This window comes from Myotis daubentonii, chromosome 2 (assembly GCF_963259705.1).
Source record: "Myotis daubentonii chromosome 2, mMyoDau2.1, whole genome shotgun sequence".
NCBI lineage: Eukaryota > Metazoa > Chordata > Mammalia > Chiroptera > Vespertilionidae > Myotis > Myotis daubentonii.
Genome location: NC_081841.1, coordinates 189,702,476 through 189,727,112, shown reverse-complemented (window position 1 = coordinate 189,727,112; position 24,637 = coordinate 189,702,476). Strand labels below are relative to the sequence as shown.

Here is a 24,637-nt window from a genome sequence, read left to right as displayed (position 1 = left end):
ATGAATATATATTACTTTGTAATCAAAAATACATTATTTAATCATAGTCATTTCTATGTCTTAAAAATAAACTTAAATTCTCCACTTAAGCAATATTTCTGAGTCAAGTGTATTAACTTACCAGTGTTACTCCTTCATCATTTTTCTCGTTAACATTCCCTCCACATGATAAGAAGTGTTTGACATCGGTTAACATACTCATGGGTCTCTGAAGCTTCATCTGGCGCAGGGAGGTCAGATCCACCCCTAGGGGGAAAAGAGCCTTTCAAACAGAATGTAGAGTTGCTTCTCAGATACTGGAGTAAAAATAGTTTCATCCTATATTTGTCCAACGTGTTCATCTTTGAAGCCCCTCTTCACTTTGAATTCTCACTCAAAGTGCTATATGTAATTATTTCTCTTGCAAGCATTCTATTTCCAGCTAGAGGGTGGTGTTGAATAATTTCCCTCTTATTATATCCCAAATTCATGATACGATACCTTACATATGGCAGGTTCATAATGGATATTGGCTTTAGTATAAATCAACACACACTGCCGAGAGTATTTTAAAGTACCTAAATTAAATTACAAGAAAGTATAAAGATACATTTTTCACTCTTTATGATTGTTCTGGCCAAAATAGTTGCTGCTAAAAGCAATCTATCTTGGAATAGATTTAAAAAATACATCTTTGGAAAAATGGAAAGAATTTTAATAAAGTCTGTAGTTTAATTAACAGTATGTACATGTGATACTGATTACTATCACTTGAATACATTTGATAATATATACATAATGTTAGGTCTCAGAAGCTGCATCCCATGCAGTGAGGTCAGAGGCCTGTCTGCAAAACTGAAACTACATTAACACATCAAGTCAATCTGGACCCTACCTTTACTTTCATTAACTGTCCCTTATCATGCAACATTTTCTTTTTAACAATTCAACATTTTACTTACTCCATTATCTATTATGTATTGGGGCTATTCTATGATGCTATTACAGATAATTTTATCATTATGCTGACTCTGAAATGATCCATTTCATGATTTTAGCACAATAGTCTCCAATAAGCTCCTAGAAGTGAATCTAACACCAATTTTTGTCTCCATAGTAAGTTTCCTAAGAGAGCCAAGGCTTGTAGGAAGCAAAAGAGTTGAGCAGGCAAAGAAAGTTGGTTCTAGCAAAGATAAATAAACATGTTCAAGCCAAAAGGGCTCTGTAACCCTCTACCCAACCCCTTTCCTCCACCCTGACTACAGGCACAATGTAGGACTGTCCTAGGCAAAAGGGATGCACTGTCACACTGACTCTGGGTGATTCTGAAGAGGTTGGCTTAAGGGCCGCATTTTGAATGAACTTTAATAAGCAGAATAAATAGATAAGGTTATCTGTGGACTGATTAATCTGAGAGTCCTCTGAAGAATAAACAGGAATGTCTAGAGGTGAGAAGACCAGTTTCCAAGGTTGTTCCAAAATAGAAAGACTGCCCCGGCTGGTTTTTCTCAGTGGTTAGAGCATAGGCCCTCACACCAAATGTTCTCAAGTTCAATTCCTGGTCAAGGGCATGTACTTGGTTTTCAGGTTCAATCCCTGGCCCTGGTCAGGGTGTGCATGTGGGAGGCAACCAATCAATGCAATGCATCTCTCTCACAACAATGCTTCTCTCTCACACCCTCTCACCCTCCCTTCCACTCTCTCTAAAAATCAATGGGAAAAATTATCCTCAGGTAAGGATTAACAAAAGTGATAATAAAATAAAAACAAAAAAGAAAGTCCAGAGTTTTCACTAAGATACTAATAGTAAAATTAGTGAGAGATATGGGCATATCAGAGCTCAGATGTCCAGGAAACAGACTCTGTCAGATTTGGTGACAATTAGATGTGAGGGATTTAGGAGACGAAAAGTAATGTTCAGATACTTGGGTCCCTGGCTGTTATGATAAAATATAACATATAGAGAGTGCATGAAAGGGTAAGTTCCATGTAGACAAGTTATTTCAAATTTTCTGATATCCAAGTCAAGAGACTGAAAACTGTGCATACAAGCCTGCAGGTCTTGAAAGATATCTAAGCTTTAGGAACATTCTTGGGATCAGGCAGGTGGGAACAACACAAGGAAGAGGGCAAGATAAGCCAGGGTAGTTTGGAGAGAAAAAAGAAGATACTGAAAGACAGAGCCCTGGGAACTACCCTCATTTTGGTGTCTGAATGTACAAGTGGCACATCCGTAGAAAACTAAGTAGAAGCTGGAAGAGAAGGGGAAACTATGGAAAGGTCATTGCAGGTGAGAGAGTTTTCATAACAGAGTGTGATCAAGGTCAGCAGCTGTCACAGAGAGACGAGGTACTAGAGAACAGAAAAGTGACCACTGGATGGAGAATCAAAAAGGGCGACACGTGGTGGCAGGGACCTTCCCAGTCGATTGGTATGGACTGTGGGCTGAGTAGAGATTAGAAACTCGGGAGAATAAAGGTGGGCTACTTTTTTAAAAGGATAGATTTGGAATGAAGGAGAAAGGGCACAGTGCAAAGATATATGTTGAGCAAAGTTGTTTTTATTTCTTTTTCAGGGACTTGAATCTATATCTATGTATACATATACACGGAGATATATGTGTGCGCCACCCCCACCCCCACCCCCATTGCTGAGCATCTATCTGTCCTGGACCACCTTGAGCTCTTCCTGCACTGCTTTCTCTTTATGCTGGCTCATTTTATAATCAATTGATTTCCTTGAACACCAGCTGGTCTGCTTTGCACTGGAGATCTAATATGCATCACATGCTCAATCAGCCCTCCGTGACTGCCTCACTTTCCAGCCCAGACAGCTCAGGCGATGAGCAGAGGTTAATTGCTGTGCCCAGGTATAGTGTATGTCAGTGGTGACAGTACAATTAGAACTTGTGACCAGTGATTTTCCATGGAATCAACTTGCTCACAACCTGGACTGCCTCCTGCCACATGTGACCTGGTGTGACAGCATGATGAGTACTCTGGTTTGAAACTGTATGACGCAGGTTGAAAATTCAAGGATTGCAGGTGCCTGGTTATAAGAATGCAGTGCTGAAACACTGGGTGCTAAATAACAATAAAAATCTCATCTCATAATATTAGAAATTTCTAGGGACATTGGCCCACGCTGTCATAGCAGATAATTCTAAAGGGGCACCAACAAGGGGAGAATACATCAAATTAGGTGGTATTTACAGGAAGTGTGGCAGCCGATATGATAAGTAGGAGGGACACTGTCAGAAATGGAACCAGATTGTGAATGAGATGAGAGGGGGGCAGGCGGATGGGAAGGCAGAGGCCAGTGCCACGGTGGTGACAAATGGAAAACAGAGTTTAAAATGTAAGAGATATTACATTGAATTTGTTCCAGCAAACATGTATTTTACAAACTAACTGTGACAGCCATCACCGTGACAGATTATCTCCAGACCATTCAGAGTCAGGACCTCCTTTCATTTTTTCTTTTTCTTAATTACTCTTTAAAGTAACCTCTCAAAGGAAAACACTTCTTTTTATTTCTACAGAATAGATAATACTGCTTTTGAAAATACTAAAACTTTTTATGAGACAAAAACCTTTAATGAGTTGAAGAGATTTATAAGAAACTACAGGCCTGGTGCACAAAATCCATGCAAGGGGCTCGGCCCTCGCAGCAGCAGTTGCTGCCTTGGCCCTCGCAGCCCAGGCTGCCTCAGCCCTCGTAGCCCCAGCTTTGTCTGGAAGATTGTCCAGAGGGTTGTCAGGAAGGTTGTTCGGCTGTTTTTGGTATAATTAGCATATTACCTCTTTATTATATTGGATGTTAATTCTTTTGTAAATAAAGATAGTTAACTTTAGTTTTCAGAGAAAAACATTTATCATGTGGCTATTAATAATTCAGAACAGTAAGACGAGCAGGAAAACATAACTTAGAACTGGCACAGCTAAATAAAAGACAGCCAGGTTCGTGTCAGTTCAGAATCATGTGACCACAGGTCAAACTTTGCAGATGTGCAAATAATAAAGCTTCCCAACATGGAATGCCCATAACTTTCAGCTCATTCCATTTAGAAGTAATTAGTCTCAAAGTCATAGTTAACAAGATGGAAAGAACATAGGGTTTTCCTCAGGTAGGAGCAGGTAGATTCAAGGACTGAGAGAGATGTAGTGTGAAGGACTGACTATACCATAGCACCTGCACCCATGCTGCTCTGTCACCCAGGCCATGACTCAGTGACCTTCAGCAGCACAGCTAGGCTCACATTCACTGGAATGAAAATAGCGGCTCTTACCTTGCTCTCAGAATTAATGAGACTGTTTTTTAAGAACTCATAGCTGCTGAGTCCTAATTATTATTATTATCCTAAGCCATCTTCACAATAAGCCCTCTGATACAAGCGATCTGGAGGAGGCAAAGAGCACAGGAAACAAAGAGGCAGGTGTGCAGGTTTTTCTTAGAGGTGAGAATAGAGTCACAAGCACAATGAGGCTCTTAAAATTTTTAAACCTTTTCTCTGACAAAACACCATATTGGAAGGGATTATAATTTGTTTTTATTTTTTCCTAAACATCATAAAGGAGAAAAATAAAAGAAGGGACATACTCCTTTATTTTAATACCATATCAAGCTAAAGATTTCAAACACCTCTCACTTTGCCAATGTTGAACTTACTCATGAAATTATACCCTGGGTCTGTGCAATTAACTGTTCTTTGCCATTGAATACATCTGGGCCCTCAGCTGCATCTTTGCAGGCCAGCACCATGATCATGGGCATTCTTCTGACAATGTTTCTGTTGCCAAGTGTCACCAAGAGTGGATGCTGAGATGCCCGTGCAAACTGCCCTTGACTTATGCCCTGACTTACCCACAGTAATTATTCTTAAGAGGACCAAGGCTCCTAAGAGAATACACTTCACATGACCTCACTCTCATTAACTCAAAATTCAGTTGTGCTGGTTCACTTCCCTTCTCCTTCCAGTGGAGAATAGATTATAATTACAAGCTCAGTCCCTCTAATTATGGATTTTAAATGCTTGTTAAAATGTTCCTTCATTGTTGGCCGCTAGAATGTTGCTGGCTTGCAAAACTGCATTGACTAAACCACCGATGTATTGCAGTAGGAAAGTGAATTGAAATGTAGAAACATAATTCATTTTATGCAATCTAGGGAAATCATAGCAATAGAAAATCATGTAGTACATTTATAATGCCACCAACCTATCTCTTTGTCTATCTCTCTACAGTTTTCCAAAGCTCAGCCTACCCTTTTCATCCAGATAGGTCAATAGAACAGAGCTTGATTCTGTCCCTTCTACAGCATAATCCAATGGTATGTTTCCATTAACATCCTGGAGAAGGACATTGGCTCCAGCCTGTAAGTGAAAAAAACAAATATAGCGTATGTATACTGTTAACATAGATAGGTCAATCCTTTCATTTCTATCTTAGTCAGAAAACAGGTACACAACAGTTTACATCAGATACAATCGTATAGAATATTGGAATTATTTTTATGTCAAACACATTAAATATTTTTGAGAAATCTGACAGTCTAAAAATGTTCAACTGACCATTGAAAGACCTGAGTCCCAACTACTTTTCTCCATCCCTCTTGCTAAACTCAAAAAATTCCAATCCATGGCTACTGAACCACTCGGGCCAGTGTACTAGCTACCCCTATACAGCCTGTCTTGTTTCTCAAAACCCTATGGATGCTGAGTCCAAATGAAAACTCTTGTATGAACTTTGATCTTCCCCAAACTATTTTATAAAATCTTCATGCTCCTTGCTCTCCACAGAAACTCGACTCAGAGCTGTTCTCACACCATGATGTTTTAATAAGGCTTTCGTTTTTCCAGAAACTTTTCTAAGAAAAAGCATAATCTGTAGGCATTAATAAATGGAATATACTACATATGGTTCTTACAAATCCTTTAGCTTCAAAGGGCCCTCCATCAAACATCTCTGAGCACACCTGCTCCACCCTTTGCCATCTCACCTTAAATACAATGATCAATGTGCTTTTTATCTAAAAAGCCTGGTCACATAAATTGTCACCATTGCTTTACATTGTTTAATGAGCTCCATACAATGGATCAGGCATGGTTTACATATTTTCTCCAAGGGCAAGACATGAACACATTCCCAGTGTCCAAGATTTCCCATACATCTACCCATAACATGTCGTTAAGCTGAGGCCAAACAAATGCCAAGTGTCCCCTTGTTGTTTTTTAGTGAATAGGCATCTGTATTGCAATATAAATATAGTTCTATAGTTCATATAATATCCAAATTCATAACTTTACATAAAATGTTGTCCCATTCATAATTTAATATATTAAAATGTGGAGGTTTGCCTTTTGTGTGTGAGTGTGTGTGTGTGTACATGCGCGCATATGTGTATGTATAAATATCCTATACCTTAGGTTTTCCAAAAGACTGCTCTAAATATATTATAAGCAAACAAAAAGTAGGCAAAAGTTGTATAATGTCCCATATCTTAATACTTTCCAATCAGATAAGCTAAGCTGCTTACCTCACCATTTAGAGTTTATTACATTACACATTCTATACCCATAGAAAGATACCCCTTTATGTGAACAAATCAAGTTATTTATTTCAGATTTTCATTTACATAAGGAAAGCAAGCAATTTTAAGATCCCAAAGACTTCAGGTTATTTTCTTAGTGCATTTGATTTCATTTTTTTTATTTAGAGTTTGAAAAGTAATTATTTGAGGCACTGTTCTGAAGTAGACTTTGCTAATAATTTCACTCCTTTAGTCTCCAACCATGAGAATAAGATCTTACATATGTACCCAAGTATCAATTATTAAAGAATAAATTAAGGCACAAACCAATAGGGTGTTGTTACCAATTTCAATACTAGTAGGTAGGAGATAATCAAGTAATTATTTTTCCCAATGCACACACATTTCAGATAGACTCTTATCTATGCCAAACATCTGGGCACAAAGCAACGGTGAATCTAATTAAGAGCCATTTATTATCAATCACAACAAAAATAACTAGGAGATCTACTTGAGAGACTTGGGACACTTGCAGGAAAGTGTCTATTCTTTCAGAAGTAATGGGGCTCTTTCAGAGAAAGTCTGAAAGTGAAATATGGTTCTGAATATTTTTTCTGGACTCATTCATTGAAATTTCACCCCATTAATCACTCACTGGGCTGTGCTGCTAAATTACCAGGTATAATTCCTTGCACAGAAGTCAGACTTTTCTAGTCCCAGATCACGTCTTATTCCTCTTTATATTCTCAACACTTATTACACTGCCTGGCACATACTAGGTCCTAACAAAGATTTATTGAAATAAATGGCAAATAAGGAGCCAAACACTGATTTAAACTAATTATTAAAAATTGAAGCAAAGAATTATAATTTTCATAATAATTTTTAAACTAAGTTTCCTGACTTTTCCTTTCAAGGGTGTAGAGATAATATTACAAAGTCACTATATGCATATGTATGTTTCCTGCCTTCAGTCTTTCCATATGATGATGAAGGGAAGCAGAGAGTGCCACCCCAAAGTTTGCCTCTGGGTATATTGTTTTTAAGATGGGTTATAAAGGAACAAAGGACTCAGGGAAAACCTTTCACATCCCCTGCAACTGATGAAACAAATGTAGATAGAGGACCTGCTCCAGGAAGGAAGAGCCCCACAAATAACTACAGTTTCACATAAACTCCTGTGTGACAGGCAGAAAGGAAGCTAACAAAACCCATTTTTCCAAGTTCTCTCTGCATCCCATTGATAAAGATAACCCAGCAAACATTTATTTATCAAGCATTTGTCTTCTGTCTCCCTATGAATTGCCTTCCTGCCCTTTGAAGTCCCAAACCACAGCCACCCTTTTCCTTGGCTTAGAATGGCATATAAACCTCAGCTGCCCAGTACTTCTTTGGGTCTCTGTTCGTATGGCACTACCGAATGTGCATTCATATAATAGACTTGGGGTATTTTCTCCTTTGAATATGTCTCGGTTAATTTGATTATTAGCCCAGCTAGAAGAACTTAGAAAGTGAAGGAAAGTTATTTTTTTAGCTCCACAATGACATTTATGAAAGTTAGTCTTCACCCCTCCCTCCCTCCCTTCCTTCCTCCCTCCCTCCTTCTTTCCTGTTTGCTCTGTGGGCTGGAGTGCCCAACAGGCCCTGGTCCTGGGGCTCTGCCTCCACCTCTCAGACTATCTGGTATTGACAGATGTCCATAGACAGGCTGGCCATGTGCAATAACAACACAGATCCTAAAGGATCCCTGGAGAAGCTGTATTTCTAGAATTAGAATTCTGAAATTGTATATCTATTTTTAAAAAACACCATTGATAAGATCCATAGCTGATTATTATTCTTAGACTGACTAACTTAGAAGGTAATGTGCAATTATAGTTGTTAATGGATCCCATTGGAAATAAGACGCTGATGATTTTCAAATCAGGATATTTCCTAGAAATGTCAGACTTCTCTTAATATCATCAGGATGGTCTCATTTCTAGCATACAGAAAGGGAATTAGTAGCATTTATAAGGTATTGTGTTAGTACTTTAAAGAAAAAACACACACTTTGAACCAATCAGGAACATAAAATGGATTTTCTCAACTTTGTAAAGCAAGAGCTAAGAAATAATTCAAATCAATAAAAAGATCATTCTTGACAATGTCCATTTTTTGTTTAGAATTTGAAACATGTCCTAAAATACTATTTTTCTCTTCCAAGACATGGCATTCTTAAATATCTTTTTAAAAATGTTCTTTCTAAAATTTAAAATTTTATTCCATACGTAAGTGTCCACTATATGATTTTTCAGCTATAATTATAAAAGCCTGAGAAAAGTGCTCCAGAATAGGTGTGCATGTTAATTATATTGTCTCCTTGGATACACGGCTCATAATGAGGATGCCCCAGTAAACAGTAACTTTAATTTCCTCATGTGCTGGTTTGCACATTTCATTGTGTACACAGTGGTCTTATTTCAGGGTATGAGAAACAGAGCAAGTTGAGGATTTTAGACTAGATTTTCAAATATAGGACAAAGAATATTCAAACCTGCACTTAGTTTCTGAAACAATAACTTTAGCAATCACTATACAAAATTACTAAACCTTAAGTAACATTTTAAAATTACCAAATGCATCCTTTATAAAAACATATGATTAGGAATTGGGTGTGTAAAAAAGGACATTGAGAGAATAGATGGAAGACATACATACATTTTTATGATTCAAGAGAACTCATTTAAAGTTGATGTCTAAGACCTAAGGGTGTGTGTGTGTGTGTGTGTGTGTGTACGTGTGTGAAATACCTTCTTGGTTTTACTTTCATACACTTAATCACCAGAGGTCAAATCCCTTACACTGACAGAAGTGATTATCCTTTGTTTAAATAAAACAAGAAATTCCAAATTAAGTTAAAGTAGCGTTAGTAAGAACAGCTCAACAACAAAAAACACTATCTTTGTACAATACAGATTCTGAGGCAAGTTATTCCATGTGGCTTCAGGAAAATCAATCAATTACACAGTGATTGGTTTTCATCAGGGAAATGAAAGTAATCAATGTTATATATGCAAAATCAACAGAAACTTCTCAAATGTTTTCTGTAACTGGGGACTAGTTCCTACTGGGAGCCCTAATCGCATTTCCTCTTTAATTATTCAAACTGGGAGGCTGCCTGACTTCCAATTCATCCTAGTCCTACTATGTCCTAAGTACTGAACATGGAATTCAAATATCTCATTCCTCCCAAATATGAATCTTATTTACTGCCTATCAGGTGACATAAGAACAAATAAATATTCTTTTACTTTATGTAACAATATAGTGTCAGTGAATATACTTATCAATTGTTTCATTTAGTAATAAATCTCTAACACACTAATAATTAAATTTTCATGAGAGATACCTAATGGCATTTTAATAATCAAATACCACTTTTCATATGCTAATACTTTTTGGTAACTTTTTAATTTTGATGCAATTTCAGGTTCAAAAATGTTACTTATTATTTATTGTTACACTATTACAGCTCTCCCTACCCCACCTCCTTCCCACCTCCACCCAGCCTCACCCCCATCCCTCTGGCCATCACCACACTGTTGACTGTGTCTACGAGTTATGCATACATGTTCTTTGGCTTCATTCTACTGATGCAAGCATCCACTATATAAATTTTTAGACACATAGGAAAGATGGGCAAATTGGAGTGATGCTGCCACAAACCAAGAAATGCTCGGGCCTCCCAGGAGCTGGAAGAGACCAAGAAGGGCCCTCCATAGAGGTTTCAGAGGGAGCGTGGCCCTGCTGGCACCTTGATTTCGGATTCTGAACTCCAGAATTGTGAGACAACAAATTTCTGTTGTTTTAAGCCATTCCTTTTGTAGTACTTTATTATAGCAACACTAGGAAATTAATATTCTTAATACTCTATCTTTTATCCAAATTTACTAATTATTTATACGTTTCCCCCTCTATCCTCTTTCCTCTCCCTCTCTCTCTCTCTCTTTCCTGTATTTCTTCTGAATCACTTAAAAGTGAGTCAGAGATACCCTGTCCTTTACCCCTGAATATTTTACTATTTAGAACAAGGATATTCTTCTGGCAATAAAGTTATGAAAATCAGAAAATTTTAATGTTAATAAGTGCTGTTATCTAAATCATAGTCCATACACAAATGTCATTAATATTTCTAATTATATCCTGATAGCTCTTTTCCCCTGACTCAGGGGACTTTCCAAGGTCACCCAGTGCATTTAGTTGTCCTATTTCTTTAGTGTCCTACAATTTAGAACAGTTCCTTTGCCTTTTTTTTAAGATCATCTATGATGTGTCCTTACAATAAGATTTTTGGCAGGGAAAACACAGAGGGAATGGCATGTTCTTCCCATTGTGTCATATCAGAAGATACATGCTGTCCCTTGGTCCCATAACTTTCATCGCCTGGTTAAGGTGAACTTTTTTGTTTTGCAATGTAAATTTGCAGCAAAGAATCCATGAGTTCATGTTGATATTAATAAACAAATGAATGCCTGAATCTAGGGGAGAAGAAAAAGCTTTTCCTTACATTATAATAACAGCTAATAAATGTGGGAAAATGATAAAGTTAGACTTTACCATTCAATATAGTAATAACTGATTCAGATGAGAGTTATCAAGGGATACTAACGCTAAAGCAAATGTCTGATGAGGAATAAAACATTTACATAGTCTTCAAATATGTTGCCTCAAATACACATTTATGGCTATTTGTATTCCTTTTCTACAATATCTTGTCAAGAACTTTGTCTATTTAAAAACCAGGGTTGTGCTTTAGCTGGTTTAGCTCAATGGATAGAGCAACAGCCTGCGAACCGAAAGGCCGATTCTGGTCAAGGGCATATACCTGCGTTGCAGGCTCCTCCCCAGCCCGGTGCCTGGTCAGGGCCCTTGCAGAGCAACCAATCGATGTGTTTCTCTCACATGGATATTTCTCTCTGTCTTTCTCTCTCTCTCCCACTCTCTCTAAAAAATCAATGGTAAAATATCCTCGGTGAGAATTTAAAAAAGTAATAATAGTAAATAAATAAAAATATAAATCAGGATTGTGTTTTTTGTTAATATTAAAAACTACTGCCGAAGCCGGTTTGGCTCAGTGGATAGAGCGTCGGCTTGCGGACTGAAAGGTCCCAGGTTCGATTCCGGTCAGGGGCATGTACCTTGGTTGCGGGCACATCCCCAGTAGGAGGTAGGAGGTGTGCAAGAGGCAGCTGATCGATGTTTCTCTCTCATCGATGTTTCTAACTCTCTATCTCTCTCTCCCTTCCTCTCTGTAAAAAATCAATAAAATATATTTTTTAAAAAAATAAATAAAAACCACTTATAGCTTCTTAGCATAAATTCTTCAGAGCTCAGCATAAAACTTCTAAGAACTAATCTATTTGAAATGCTGTGTTCAAATACGATAAGTCATAAATGGATAATACAACTTAATTTGATTTTCATTATGTTTCCCTCAAACAGATATATCCAATGCATTACATAAATTATTTATTTATATTTGTTTGAGAAACTATATTGGAAAACATTTTATATTACATCCATATCCTATAAAGTTTGGAGGTACATTAGCATATTAATGTCTCTTCAAAGCCCTGCACTAAATATCAGTGAAGATTGTCCCCAAATTTTTCAAATTCATTTGGCCAAAAATACCCTATATTGGAGATATGTAATAATAGTCACTGCTGAACTATTCATGAAGTCTCATATTAAACAGTAAAAGCTGCTATCCTACAAAAAAAATGCACATTCAAAAAAAGGAAAGAACTTTAGATAAGAAGAGATCAAAATAGGGCTTCTTATATGAAAGTCCACAAAATTTTAATTATGTATTTTCCACTATTTTACATTCATTAAGGTAGTGATTTTGGTGAAACTATTGGAAACTGGAAAATAGAATATTAGAACTCAGAGAGCTGCAAAATAGAAATACAAAAAGACAAGGGAGTGTGTGAGTTAGAGGCAATAGGAAGCAGAGGAGAAAGAGGAAGGCACTTCCCTTGGCATACTGACAAGAAATGAGGCTTCAGGTGAGAAAAGCCTGGCTCTGTGTGCAGGGTTACTGTTCGCTGGCTTTGTGTCCAACGTCAAACCACCTAATTCTGGCCTTCAGTTTGCAAAGTGGAGCCAACTGTTAGTATTTAAGTATTTTACAAATATCTTCAGCAAAAGCCTATTCAGCACCCAGCCCAGTGCTTGACATACAGTAGGCACTCAATAACTTGTATCTATACTAACAAAAGTAGCAGGAAGAGAAAGAGTGCCATATGAAATGAAGTATTTGCAAACACAACCATAAACTATATAGTATATTAAATCATCCACCCTTCTCTGCCAGCATCATTTTTAGCTAAGTTTAGGAATTCAAATCCTTTAAAAAATGATACAAAATGAAATAGTTGAAAGAGAGAAGAGAAATTCAGGCCCGAGCTCCTTGAAATATTAAAGATGGTAGATGAAATTTGTTGACTCGCCTTCACTCTTGCCATCCAATATGTTTGACAAAACCAACAACGAGAAAATAAAATAATTTTAGTCAGAGGCAAACAATACTTATAAAATGTCATTCCCAGAATACATAGGCCAACATTAACATTTTTCCATGCAATCTTTGTAGCAGACCAGAAAAGAATAACAGAATGCCTTCTATGATTACTGGTATTGAAAAAAAATGCAACATGCCCTGAGATGTATAAGGGAACACTTTATAAATCTGCATCTTAAAATCAAAACAAATGTGCCCCACTGGTATTGCTCAGCTCAGTTGGTTGAGCATTATCCCATGCACCAAGAGGTCACAGTTTCATATCCCTATGGTGACTCCTGCCCAGATTGTGGGCTCCATTCCCAGTAGGGGGCGCCAGAAGGCAGCAGATTGATGTTTCTATCTTTCCTCTCTCTAAAATCAATAAAAACATATTTTAAAAAAACAAATGTAACAAAATACATTTATAAAATATTAAGTGGAAACTTACGGGTACCTCTAAAAGAGATCTCAAAAAAAATGTGTCCAATTCATTTATTTCCAAGTAATTACTACTTAGGTCAGTGATGGCGAACCTTTTGAGCTCTGCGTGTCAGCATTTTGAAAAACCCTAACTTAACTCTGGTGCCGTGTCACATATAGAAATTTTTGATATTTGCAACCATAGTAAAACAAAGATTTATATTTTTGATATTTATTTTATATATTTAAATGCCATTTAACAACGAAAAATCAACCAAAAAAATGAGTTCGCGTGTCACCTCTGACACGCGTGTCATAGGTTCGCCATCACTGACTTAGGTTTTTAAAAGTCTGTCCTCCACCCACTGACTTAGGAAAGCATTGTGGAGCTTTCTCTATTGCTCACACCCAATTATATGAGAATTAAAAAAAAATTCTCACAATCCTGACCTTGTCTTCAAGGACAAATCCAAAGAACTGCTAAATCTTCAAACAAATCAGAACAAAGACAGCAAACTGTTTTTATAAAAAGACAAGCAAATCAATGAGTCCCACCCGACCCCCCCAACCCCCCCACCACACCCCCTCATCCCCCCACCCCCCCACCCCCGCCCAATGAAATGAAATCACTGTAGAAAAAAAGATAGTAGATACTGACTCAAAAGGGCAACCAAAAGCAGTCAGGAGTAACAGAAGCACATGATCTAGTATAATACCTACTCTCTCTATCCTGCATCATTTTATATTTATTTTTATTATTGAATTGGGCAATTAGTAGGAATGTTATTTTATAAAAACTAGAGGCCCAGTGCACGAAATTTGTGCTGGGGGGGGGCGGTCCCTCAGCCTGGCCTGCACCCTCTCCAATCTGGGACCCCTCAGGGGATGTCCATCTGCCAGTTGCAGGGATTGGGCCTAAACCGGCAGACAGACATTCCTCTCACAATCCAGGACCACTGGCTCCTAACCACTTGCCTGCTTGCCTGCCTGATCACCCCTAACCCCTCTGCATGCCTGCTTATTCACCCCTAACTGCCTTTGCCTGCCTGCTGGCCTGATTGCCCCTAACTGCCCCCCAGCCAGCTTGATTGCCCCTACCTTGCCCCCCTGCCAGCCTGATCGCCCTTAACTGCCTCTGCCTTGGCTCTCAGCCTAAGCTGCAGTTTGGCATCCCTCTGCCAGAGGTGACCTGACCAATCAGGGGAAGGCGCCGCCCCCATCATCCCGCTGCTGCTGCCATTGGCAGCCACCATGGCTGCCTGAGCCTCAGGCCGGCCCTGGGCAGCAGCAGCCACCATCTGGGGCTTGCCTGAGCCTTGGGAGGCTGCTGCAGCTTTGTCAGGAAGGACGTCTGGATAGTCGTCCAGTAGATGTCTGCCCTAATTAGCATATTACCCTTTTATTAGTATAGATTATTCAGAGAGTAACCCCTCTCATTCTGATATATTTATGAAGGGAACTGGTGAACAAACTCAAATCTTTCTAACTCTAGCCATTGAATCATGACCTCTTTCTCCAAACTCAGTTGAGACATCACAGTCAGGGAGAGAAGCTGTCAGGTAGGGTGTGCACCAGCAGAAATCTGAAACAAAGAACTACCCCTGAAAACCACTGGGGAATGGGCTGAGAAGAAAGGACCCAAAGCCTTGGCATAGGCTGTCCTTACGATACTTCAGTCTGACCAACCAAAGGACAGCTGAGCTTCTGCCTGCCCACAAGCATGAAAACTGAGACCTGGAGGGGAAGCTTCATAGGTCTCCGGTCTTAAGCAGAGACTTTCCCACAGCTCTCCACTATTTAAGCAGAGAATGAAAACTAGAAGCATGTGGCTTTCTTTCGGGTTCTAGATTTGGGGCAGATATCAGGAGACCATATACTTAGAGAATCCACTTATTCATTAAGGAACTATGTATCAAGCCCTCATTACGATTAAAGTATAAGTTTGAGATTTCAATGATTGCAAATGTTTGCAGCAATAAACAATTTAAACTTACTGTATTACAAAACTTACAGTATAACTGTTACAACAGTCGCAATTATATTGGAAAACATATTCACCACTCCATCTGTAAACATCCTGAAGTGAGTAATTGCTACTTTGAAGCACGTAAGTATTTATGTGTAGCCTTGCTAACGTGCTAAATGACAAACCATGTCAAGTAAACAAAATATGTAAGAAAGAAAGCATAATTGTAGAATTCTAAGTGGTTAGGGTATGAATAGCATTTACAGTCATACTAAAGAAATCTCTACATATTGGCATGACAAAAGTCTGACATGATGATAAGGGGAGGATGGGCACATGTATGTATCTAATGGGGTTGAGAGTATGTGTTTTACATTATAATCTTTCACTTGCTTTATTTTACTGACTATTTGAGCATCTCACATATATATATTTTTTATTTTGCATTCCACATTATGCAGTTTTAAAAGTATTTTCTAATTTGTGCCATATTCAAACACCAGTGCTCAATAACTCTAATAATTTTCTAGTTTTAAAAAATAATCTCACCATAATTTTCAATTTCCAAGATTTTAAAAAGCTTTTCGGTTATTCAAGAATAAATGATAAAGACTGAAAAGTGATTCACCCAAAGTATGTCAAACTTTATTCCCTGAAAACCTTGACATATTTATTTTAATAAGTTCATATATGTATGTGTATATATGTATATATATATATATATATATATCTATATATATATATATATATATCTAGCATTTCTAGCATGTAGTATCAATACATCTGTGCCCTGAATACATGCTTTTAAAACATCTTCAGAATCCGCTCCATGGCTAGCCTGCTGACAGAGGAACAATAGACACCTCTTTGCTGTTTGGCACAATGTGATTTCATAGGGAATGGTCTCGGAATAACTTCGCTCAGATCTCACTTCTTTTCTGATGACTGGATTAAAGATTTTCATATATCTGCAGCATTCCAGGTCTGAAATTTCACATTTAATTTTTCAATGTGCCCACAGTTGCTAAGTTACTCTGCTCTGTTAGCAGTTCTAAAGCTGTGATGAATCTGCACATTTGAACAGTTCATTGCACTTGAGCCACAAGAAACTTTTGGGGGGGGGGGCCATTAATTATTTCAAAAGAAAAATAATTTGAGTAAAATATTGTATGATATTTGTGTTGGGAAAAATGATTACCTGTGTTCCTGACTAATCATCTCAGCCTGTTTCTCTCTCCCATTAAAAACTTGGGGCGGATATGATTTGATACATATCCCAGAGCCATTTAATAAATGTTACTATTATACATAATTTCAATAAATAATGATAAATGAAGGATAAAGTCTCACATGTATTAGTTTTATTTTTAAAGGGGTGATAGGCAATAGTGAATTGCTGAATTATTACTATTACATAATACTGAGAGAGCTTTGAAATATTCTCACTCCTTATAATCAGAAGGCTGAAGGGGAAGTATTAGAAAATGAATAGCCATTTACTAAGTGATGCTCAGTAATGTCTTTATCATTGTCTCACTTCAGTAACAATGGGATAAGCTGGAAATTGCAGTGAATATTTTCTCCATCCTTGGCCTGTTTGTGTTTGAACATCTGATGTTAGTAATTTTATTGCCTGTTGGATGAGTGTGTCATGGACTGTGTCTAATGGGCACTGTGGAACTAGATCATTTTTATCGGTTCTGCCGGCAACTGCTGCAACCCAAAAATGTTGTCAAAACTGAAATAGGAAATTGTTTGTGTTGGGTGGCTTAAACTGATAGATCAAAATTAAACCATTCCAAAACTCCACTCAATAGTTGCTTTGACTATTCCTGGATTAAATACTACTATAATAATTATGTTGTTTAGGTATAAATAACTCTTTTCAGCACTTTGATTTGTTAAATATTAGGAGACAGGGTACCCTGCTGTATTTCAGGAGCTTATGTTTCTCCCTATAAAATGAGCTATAAATCCAAATGGTTCAAAGTAAATTTGATTTTCCAATAAGGACCATGGCATAAGAACTGAGCTAAGTGCCTCATCATTGACTCTTTATGTACATGACCACACATAAGATTTGCTCTCTTTCTCAGCAGTTGATCTTGACTTCAACTTCACTGAGAAAATTGAAGTCTTCAGGCTACTGCCTTCAACTTCCTACTAACAAACTACTGATCTTTTTGTATTTATTAAATCTTTGTTTTATTCTTAAAGAGGTGTTTGTTCTCCTTTATAAGCTAAATTATCCCACATCCTCTCTCAGATTGTACAACTTACCAACTCTCTATTTCTCTTCCATCATTTATTCTTCTCTTGTGTTCATAGTAATTTTGTTAGCCTTTTCTTATATTTGGCATTCATTTTTAAAACCAACTCCATGCCCCTCCTTCTAACATTCTTCTGCATTTCAGCAAATTGCAACTCTCCCGTGCTCAGGCCAAAAAAGAGTGGAAATCATCCGTGACTCCTATTATTTCACTCAAGCCCTAAATCCAGTCCCACACCAAATGCTAAAACTTGACCTTCGGAACGTCTAGATGTCAGTCACTTCTCACCACCTCCACCATGTGTGGTCTGGATAGTGGCAACAGCTTCCTATTAGTAATCCATATAATTCCCTTTCCCTTCCCGTGGTCTGTATTCAACAGAGCAGCCAGAGTGATCTTTTAAATGTAGGTCAGATCATATCACTTCCCTTCTCAAAACCCTGCAATGGTTCCCTTAATCTCCTGTAGTAAAAGTAGATCTAACGTCCTTGCAAGGTTCGATTAGCTCCACTGCCTCTCTGACTTCATGTCCTGCCCTGGCCTCGTCTACTCCACTGGAGCTGCACTTTTCTCCTGTTCCTCAAGCACATGATGCTGCCACACAGCTTCACACCTGCTGTTCCCTCTGCCCAGTACACTTTGCATCCGCATTTCCACAGGCCCACAGCTCCAATATCACCTTCCGCTTCAGGCTATTCCTTAATACCCTCTACTTCATCCTCCTTGTTTCCTCCAACAATTCTCTTTAGTTGACATACTATAAATTTTATTCATTTATGTATTTTTTTCCTGTTTCTCCCCAGGAGAATGTTAAGTTCCAAAAGGCAGGGACTTTTGCTTCCTTTATTTACTGCTGAACCCCTTAGTATAGAATAGAAAGCATTCAGAGATATGAATTGAATAAGTGAATGTGCACAGTCTCCCTTACTCATCAATAAGCTTTGGAAAATGAAAAGAATATTGAACATGAAAGACTAAATGTACAATGGCATCTCAATTTTGAGGCTGTTAGCAGGAACATATTTCTACATGAATTACAATTTTATGACAATGTATTTCATTGAAATTTATTGGAAAGTGAATTATTTTGGTAGATGACTGGTGGGCTAGCTATAACATAGTGGCAATGAGGCTACTCAGAATTGCTTAATCCATTAATCAAATTTCTTGATGATGCAATTAAATTACTTGCTTTTGTTTGGTTTTACCATTACTCTATAAGAGAAAATGATAAAATGTCTTTTTTTTTGTCCATTGTGTAAGACTTAGGCCAAAGTAGACACTCAATAAACATTTGCTGAATGAATAAACTGCAATGTATTTAAGAGAAGAAATTATGTCAAAAATTAGTAATCAATAAATATTAGTTAAAAGAATGATGATAGTGACCAACATATGAAGTTTACTGAAAAACAGTAACTAACAAATATATAACTTTGCATATAAGGTTGGATTATTCTATGATGTGAGAAATGGCATGACAGAACCATAAAAATGTGAATAGCTTGACAATTAAAAATTTAAATCTATGTTTATATATGAAATAAAAACAGTTTCAATTTCTTAATTCTGTCTGGTAATGAAGAGCAACATCATCAGACACTGAGACGATTAGTGTGCTGAAGTAAGCACTTCTGAATATAAGTGCAAAATGAGTAGAATGAGAAATTTAAGGACAGGTAAAAAGATGAATGTGTCTGTAAGGCAGTTTTCATTAGATACACGTTAATAATGGCAATGTTAAATTCAGGCTGTCTTCCAAAAATAGGCCTGCCATTTATTCACTATTTGTTTATTTATGTATTCAACAAGTACACACTGAATGTCTAGAAAGCACTGGCACTCTTTTTCAACAAAAGTATTGTTTATGAGGAATTATGTAAGGTTCTAAGCCATAATTGAAAACAACAAATAACTCCAATAATTTTTATACTTAAAATTTTCATACAAATAAATGTTATAGACACTTCTTTATTAGATGTGAACAAGAGAAGAAGATTCAATTCAAGCTATATTTCACTATTGTATGCCTAGTTGACTAAACACTAAAAGAATGAATTGAGAAATTACAATTATCAAACCATTTTAGTTAGGACTGACTTGTGAAGTATTAAGGTATATAATAACCAAGAAAAAAGCAAGAAGAGTAGAGCCTAATATGACATCTACACAATTGGTTTTACAAATTATGTAACCCACAACCTTAGTCTCTATCTTGTAATTACAGGCAAATAAGTCATGACATATGCACACATTTTTCTCTCTGCTGAAGTATAAATATTGTGAAATAGAACTAGAGAAATATATAGCTTTTCATATGCCATCAAATCTTCAAATGGTTATAAATGTAATTGCTTTACTTACTAATATGAGGAGCAGGACAATATCAGGATTATCACATGCACAGGCAATGTGCATTGGCGTCCAAAAGTCTTCATCCTGGTGATTGACATTGACCCCTTTGTCAATGAGGATCTCCGCAATGAAGGCGTTATCATAACGAGCGCACTAAAGGAAAGGAAAAAAAATGAAAGTATAATATTTTAACAACTTATGATACAGTTTATTCCAAATTTCAATGGGTAGAAAACTCCAATGTCAATTTTGGAAGTTTAGAGGTGGATCTAACCTGGGAAAGAATGTATTCATGTTTCTCAACTAACCTACAAGAGAAGAGCATCTATAAGATGTCAGGGGAAATTGAGTCTGTGAGCAGTGGGAAGAAAGAAGGGGCAGATAGTATAAAGAGAAAAAATATTTTACTGGTTTGGTCCTCTTCATTTACAAATAGTCATATTAGAAAATCTTGGACCATTTATCAGAATTATCTTTCTAAAATACAGATTTAATCACATGATGCTTCTGCTTTAAAAATGTTTAGATTCTCACTGCCAAAAGAATAGTTTCACCATTTTATTTCATCCAAGACAGACAAGACTGTTCACAGTCTTTCCATCTTCATCTGTCAATGTTCCTGCTATATATGTGAATATATGAATATATTCTTTCCCAGGCTTAGTTACATAAGACAACTAGGCAGGACACAACATGCCATCTTGTAAAAGTGAATTGTTGTGATAAGTTTCTTTAAACTTCTAACATATTTTAACAATTGCGTAGTATTTATTTTATCGATATTTTACTATATACTAGATCAAAACCTTCAGAAACATATTCTGTTCTTATTTTTACTTACTATTTATTGTTAAAATACACAGCTTGTTTCATTAGTGTATGATCTGTGGAGTTATGCTTAGATGCATCCTGCCCTTAGCTTAGTGCCCTGCTGTTGCCATCTTGAATATTTAATAACTTTTGTAGAATCCCATATATTTATTTTGTGCCTGGCTCTGAAAATTATTCATCCTTTGTATAAGACTTTTCCATATTTGCATCATATGACATCAATGACAAATTCATATTAGTAAAAAAAAAAAAAAGACCTATTAATAGGTCAAATGCCTATCAGTGAAATTTCTGGGTTGTATGATGCACACTTTTTATAGAACCTGGACACATAAAACAGAACTACTGTCATACCAATATATCTACCTTTTCAATGAATAGTACAAGTAAAACCAATTCATTGAAAGACTACTATATTTGAGTAACAGGGACATTATTTACCTTCCCACCTCAACTTACTGAATAAAAACAAACTATGGCCTCTGAGAGCTGTAGCCCAGGTTACTGCCTTGAGAGACTTCCCAAGCTACAGAACAAAGAGGAGAATCCTGGCTGACTAGGAGCAGTCATGAGGAAACTGAACTGAAGGTCCAGAGAGACAGAGATGGGTTCAGGGCACAGGGCAGGGGAAGAGGAAGGGAAGCGCTGCATGTCAAAGATTTGCTGGAGCCCCCCTCAACTACTCAGCTGAGTCATGATCAGTATATATTTCCCTGGAAACTTCCCAAGATCAGAGAAGAAACCTCCTGAACAGAGGAAGGACTCAGAGCTCATAGTGCCTGTTCCACTAGCCAGAGTGTAAACCTCATAATTTACTGGTTTGTGGCATTGGGTAGAGACCACATGTGTTTTGTATCCAGGGTAGGAAATATTATCCCTAAATTAGCTGCTGTTGTGTTCCCACCTAAAAAATATTAAATTCAATGTTTGAAATGATCAAATTGTTTCCAAATAACTTCATTGCCTCCAAAACAAAGCTTAAGATTATTAACAGAAACAAAAAGGTATTCAGTACCCAACATGGCAGAATTGACTATGTCTAGCATCCAGAAAAAATTACCATATATACAAAAAAAGCAGGGAAATAGGAAAAACAATTAGAAGAAAAAGTCATTAACGGAAACCAACTCAGAAGTGACATGCCTATTAGAATTAACAAATCTGAGTGTTAAAACTATTATTATAACTGTATTCCATATGTTTAAAAAGCTAGGGGAACTGCTGAACATGGAAGATATTAAAAAGGCTCAAATTTTAGTTCTAGAGATGATAAATACAATGGATGAAATGAAAAATATACTACTGGATGACATTAACAACTGACTAGGTGTTGCAGAAGACAAGATTAATGAACTTGAACACAGTAATATCAATTATACATAATGGAACACACAGAGAAAAATGGTTTTAAATAAATGAACAGATAGATCACCAGTGGGCTGCAAGAAAACTTCAAACAAACTGATACCGAACAGATGGATAGCATGGAAATGGGAACTATGTGGATACATTTATGTTTTATTATTACTTGATTGTCTTAAAAAGTAGTAATTAAAAGACAACCCAATTTAAAAAAAATAGGCACAATATTTGAACTGATATTTCACAAACAAATTAAGATGTAGGAATTATGGTTCACAATCATAACATATAGCCATGGAAGAATAGACATATCTTTCTCCATTACCTATTAATCTCAAGATGATACACTAAGTACAATGCAAAATTATGGTACAAATTCCATATGGAGGAAGATGTGAGCATGCATCAGTATTGGGATGCATGAAAGCACCTGGGGTAACATCAAACATAGGAAGATCGAGAGATGAGTTTCGGTTTTGAACTGGGATCTTTGGCTGTCAGATGTTCCACATCCTGTGTAACAAAACAAAGATCACCTCGATCAGGCCCTGATGGTAGGAACTACATATGACCCCACCCACAGGAGCTGCAGGTTTGGGCACAACAACTGAGAAGGTGAGAACCAGAGTCAGAAAGCTCAATACACTGTTTTGGAATGTGGGGCCTGGATCCAATTTATTTCAGGAAATTCACATGGAAGTAATTTCTATTCTACTCTCATCTTTTGATAGCTCCCTGCATAATCCATAAAGACGTGACCTCCTCCTCCTGCGCCTGCCACGGTATCCTCAACCTGCACCTCCGGAGTCCACATTGACAATTAAGATACCCAGGGCTTGGCTTTCCAGTGTCTTTTACCAAAAAAGAGTTAATTAGATCCAGTGTTGAAAGTGATATCAGCTCCTCACAAGTAATGTCGTTTTTAGATTCACATGTCAGAAGATTATGAATAATAATTTGACAGCAATAAATACCCTCTAATCACACTTGTCTGGAAAGATTACGATGGTTAAACATTGCTGTTATAATATTCTTACAATATTATTGTTAGATAGTAAACTTAATTCTCCTGGAAAAGAATTTTTCTCAAGCAGGCAACTCGCCATCCCAGTTCAAGATGTTCTTTATCACTTTGTCCATTTCCTAGTGGCACTTTATATACCAAGTAAATGGCTGCAGAGCCACTCTGTTACCTTCAACAGCACTCTGACACCTCCAGCTATCTCTACCTGTCTCCTGGACCTGTAGCGCCCAGCCCCTCCTGTCACCATCCTCTACCTCTCAAAGCGCCATGCAAAACAGAATGTGTGGGACCCAGAACAAAATGAAAATGTGGGGCCCCTGATTCAAAACGTACTAGGCATTTCAAAATGATGACAGCAGAAGGTGAAAGAAAGCATAAGCCTTTCTAAGAACAAAGCCCTCTGTGACTACATGGACCACCTGCCCAGGAAGCCAGCCCTGAATTGACAAGCCTCTTATTCATCCCACCTCCCATTTTCCCTCAAATCCACACTTTCCCCTTTCTCATTAGCATCATCCCTTTGCTTCCATTTTGCTCCTTTATTTATCTCTCTGCTTCCTGTTGCACTGTCCTGTATGGATATTACCCATCCCACATCCCCTAAGAAATTTCCCCAGACACAGCCCCTGTGCGGGGGGCATATTTTTCTCAATTCTGAGTAATTTCCTCGCCAGTCTTTACCCTTGCAGCTTTTGCCCTTTCTCTTCTGGGAAAAAAAAGGAGGGTGGAGTTACATGGTCTCTGCCCAGATGTTCTGGTTTGGGTGAGCAGGGCAGAGTGAGGACACCTTTGACATAGTGACTATTTTTGTTAACATCTAGACCATTTTAATAATGATAGTTTTTTAGCCATTTTCTCTAGAGTCCTAGTATTCTGCCTCTTTTCAAAATATAGTATCTACTCCTTGGTTTTAAAGATGTTAAGCTGTTGAACTGCCTCTACTGTAGTAGGTTGCTAATTATCTCTGCTTCTTAGAGCTCCAGATACTTTAGAGAAACACAGTGAAGCCCATATATATATATATATATATATATATATATATATATATATATATAGAGAGAGAGAGAGAGAGAGAGAGAGAGAGAGAGAGAGAGAGAGAGAAATATGCTAATTAACTGGGATGCTGTAACAGACCGACCAGACAGGAGGAGGTTGCACATGCAGTGTTGGGGGTGGGGCGGTAGGGGACTCCACACGCCTGTGCTGGGGGAGGGCCTGATCAGCAGCAGCTGCAGCTGCTTCAAGGGCCGGAGAGGGACGCAGGGCCGGACCAGTGACTCGAGGGTGGGCAGTGCCGCACAATTTCGAATTGCGCACTGGGCTCTATATTCCAAGAAACTAGAAACACCAAT

At 37.5% G+C, this 24,637-nt stretch overlaps 1 protein-coding gene across 1 annotated transcript in view; it reads right to left on the bottom strand.

Moving 5' to 3' along the window:
* MYO16 (myosin XVI) overlaps nt 1-24,637 on the bottom strand; it is a 424,936-nt gene that overhangs the window by 354,855 nt on the left and 45,444 nt on the right. The window contains exons 3-5 of the mRNA XM_059685100.1: nt 20,078-20,221; nt 5,242-5,350; nt 122-246 (exon numbers count right to left, since the gene is read on the bottom strand). Coding sequence (XP_059541083.1) covers nt 122-246; nt 5,242-5,350; nt 20,078-20,221 — 378 coding nt within the window. The remainder of the gene's footprint in view (nt 1-121; nt 247-5,241; nt 5,351-20,077; nt 20,222-24,637) is intronic.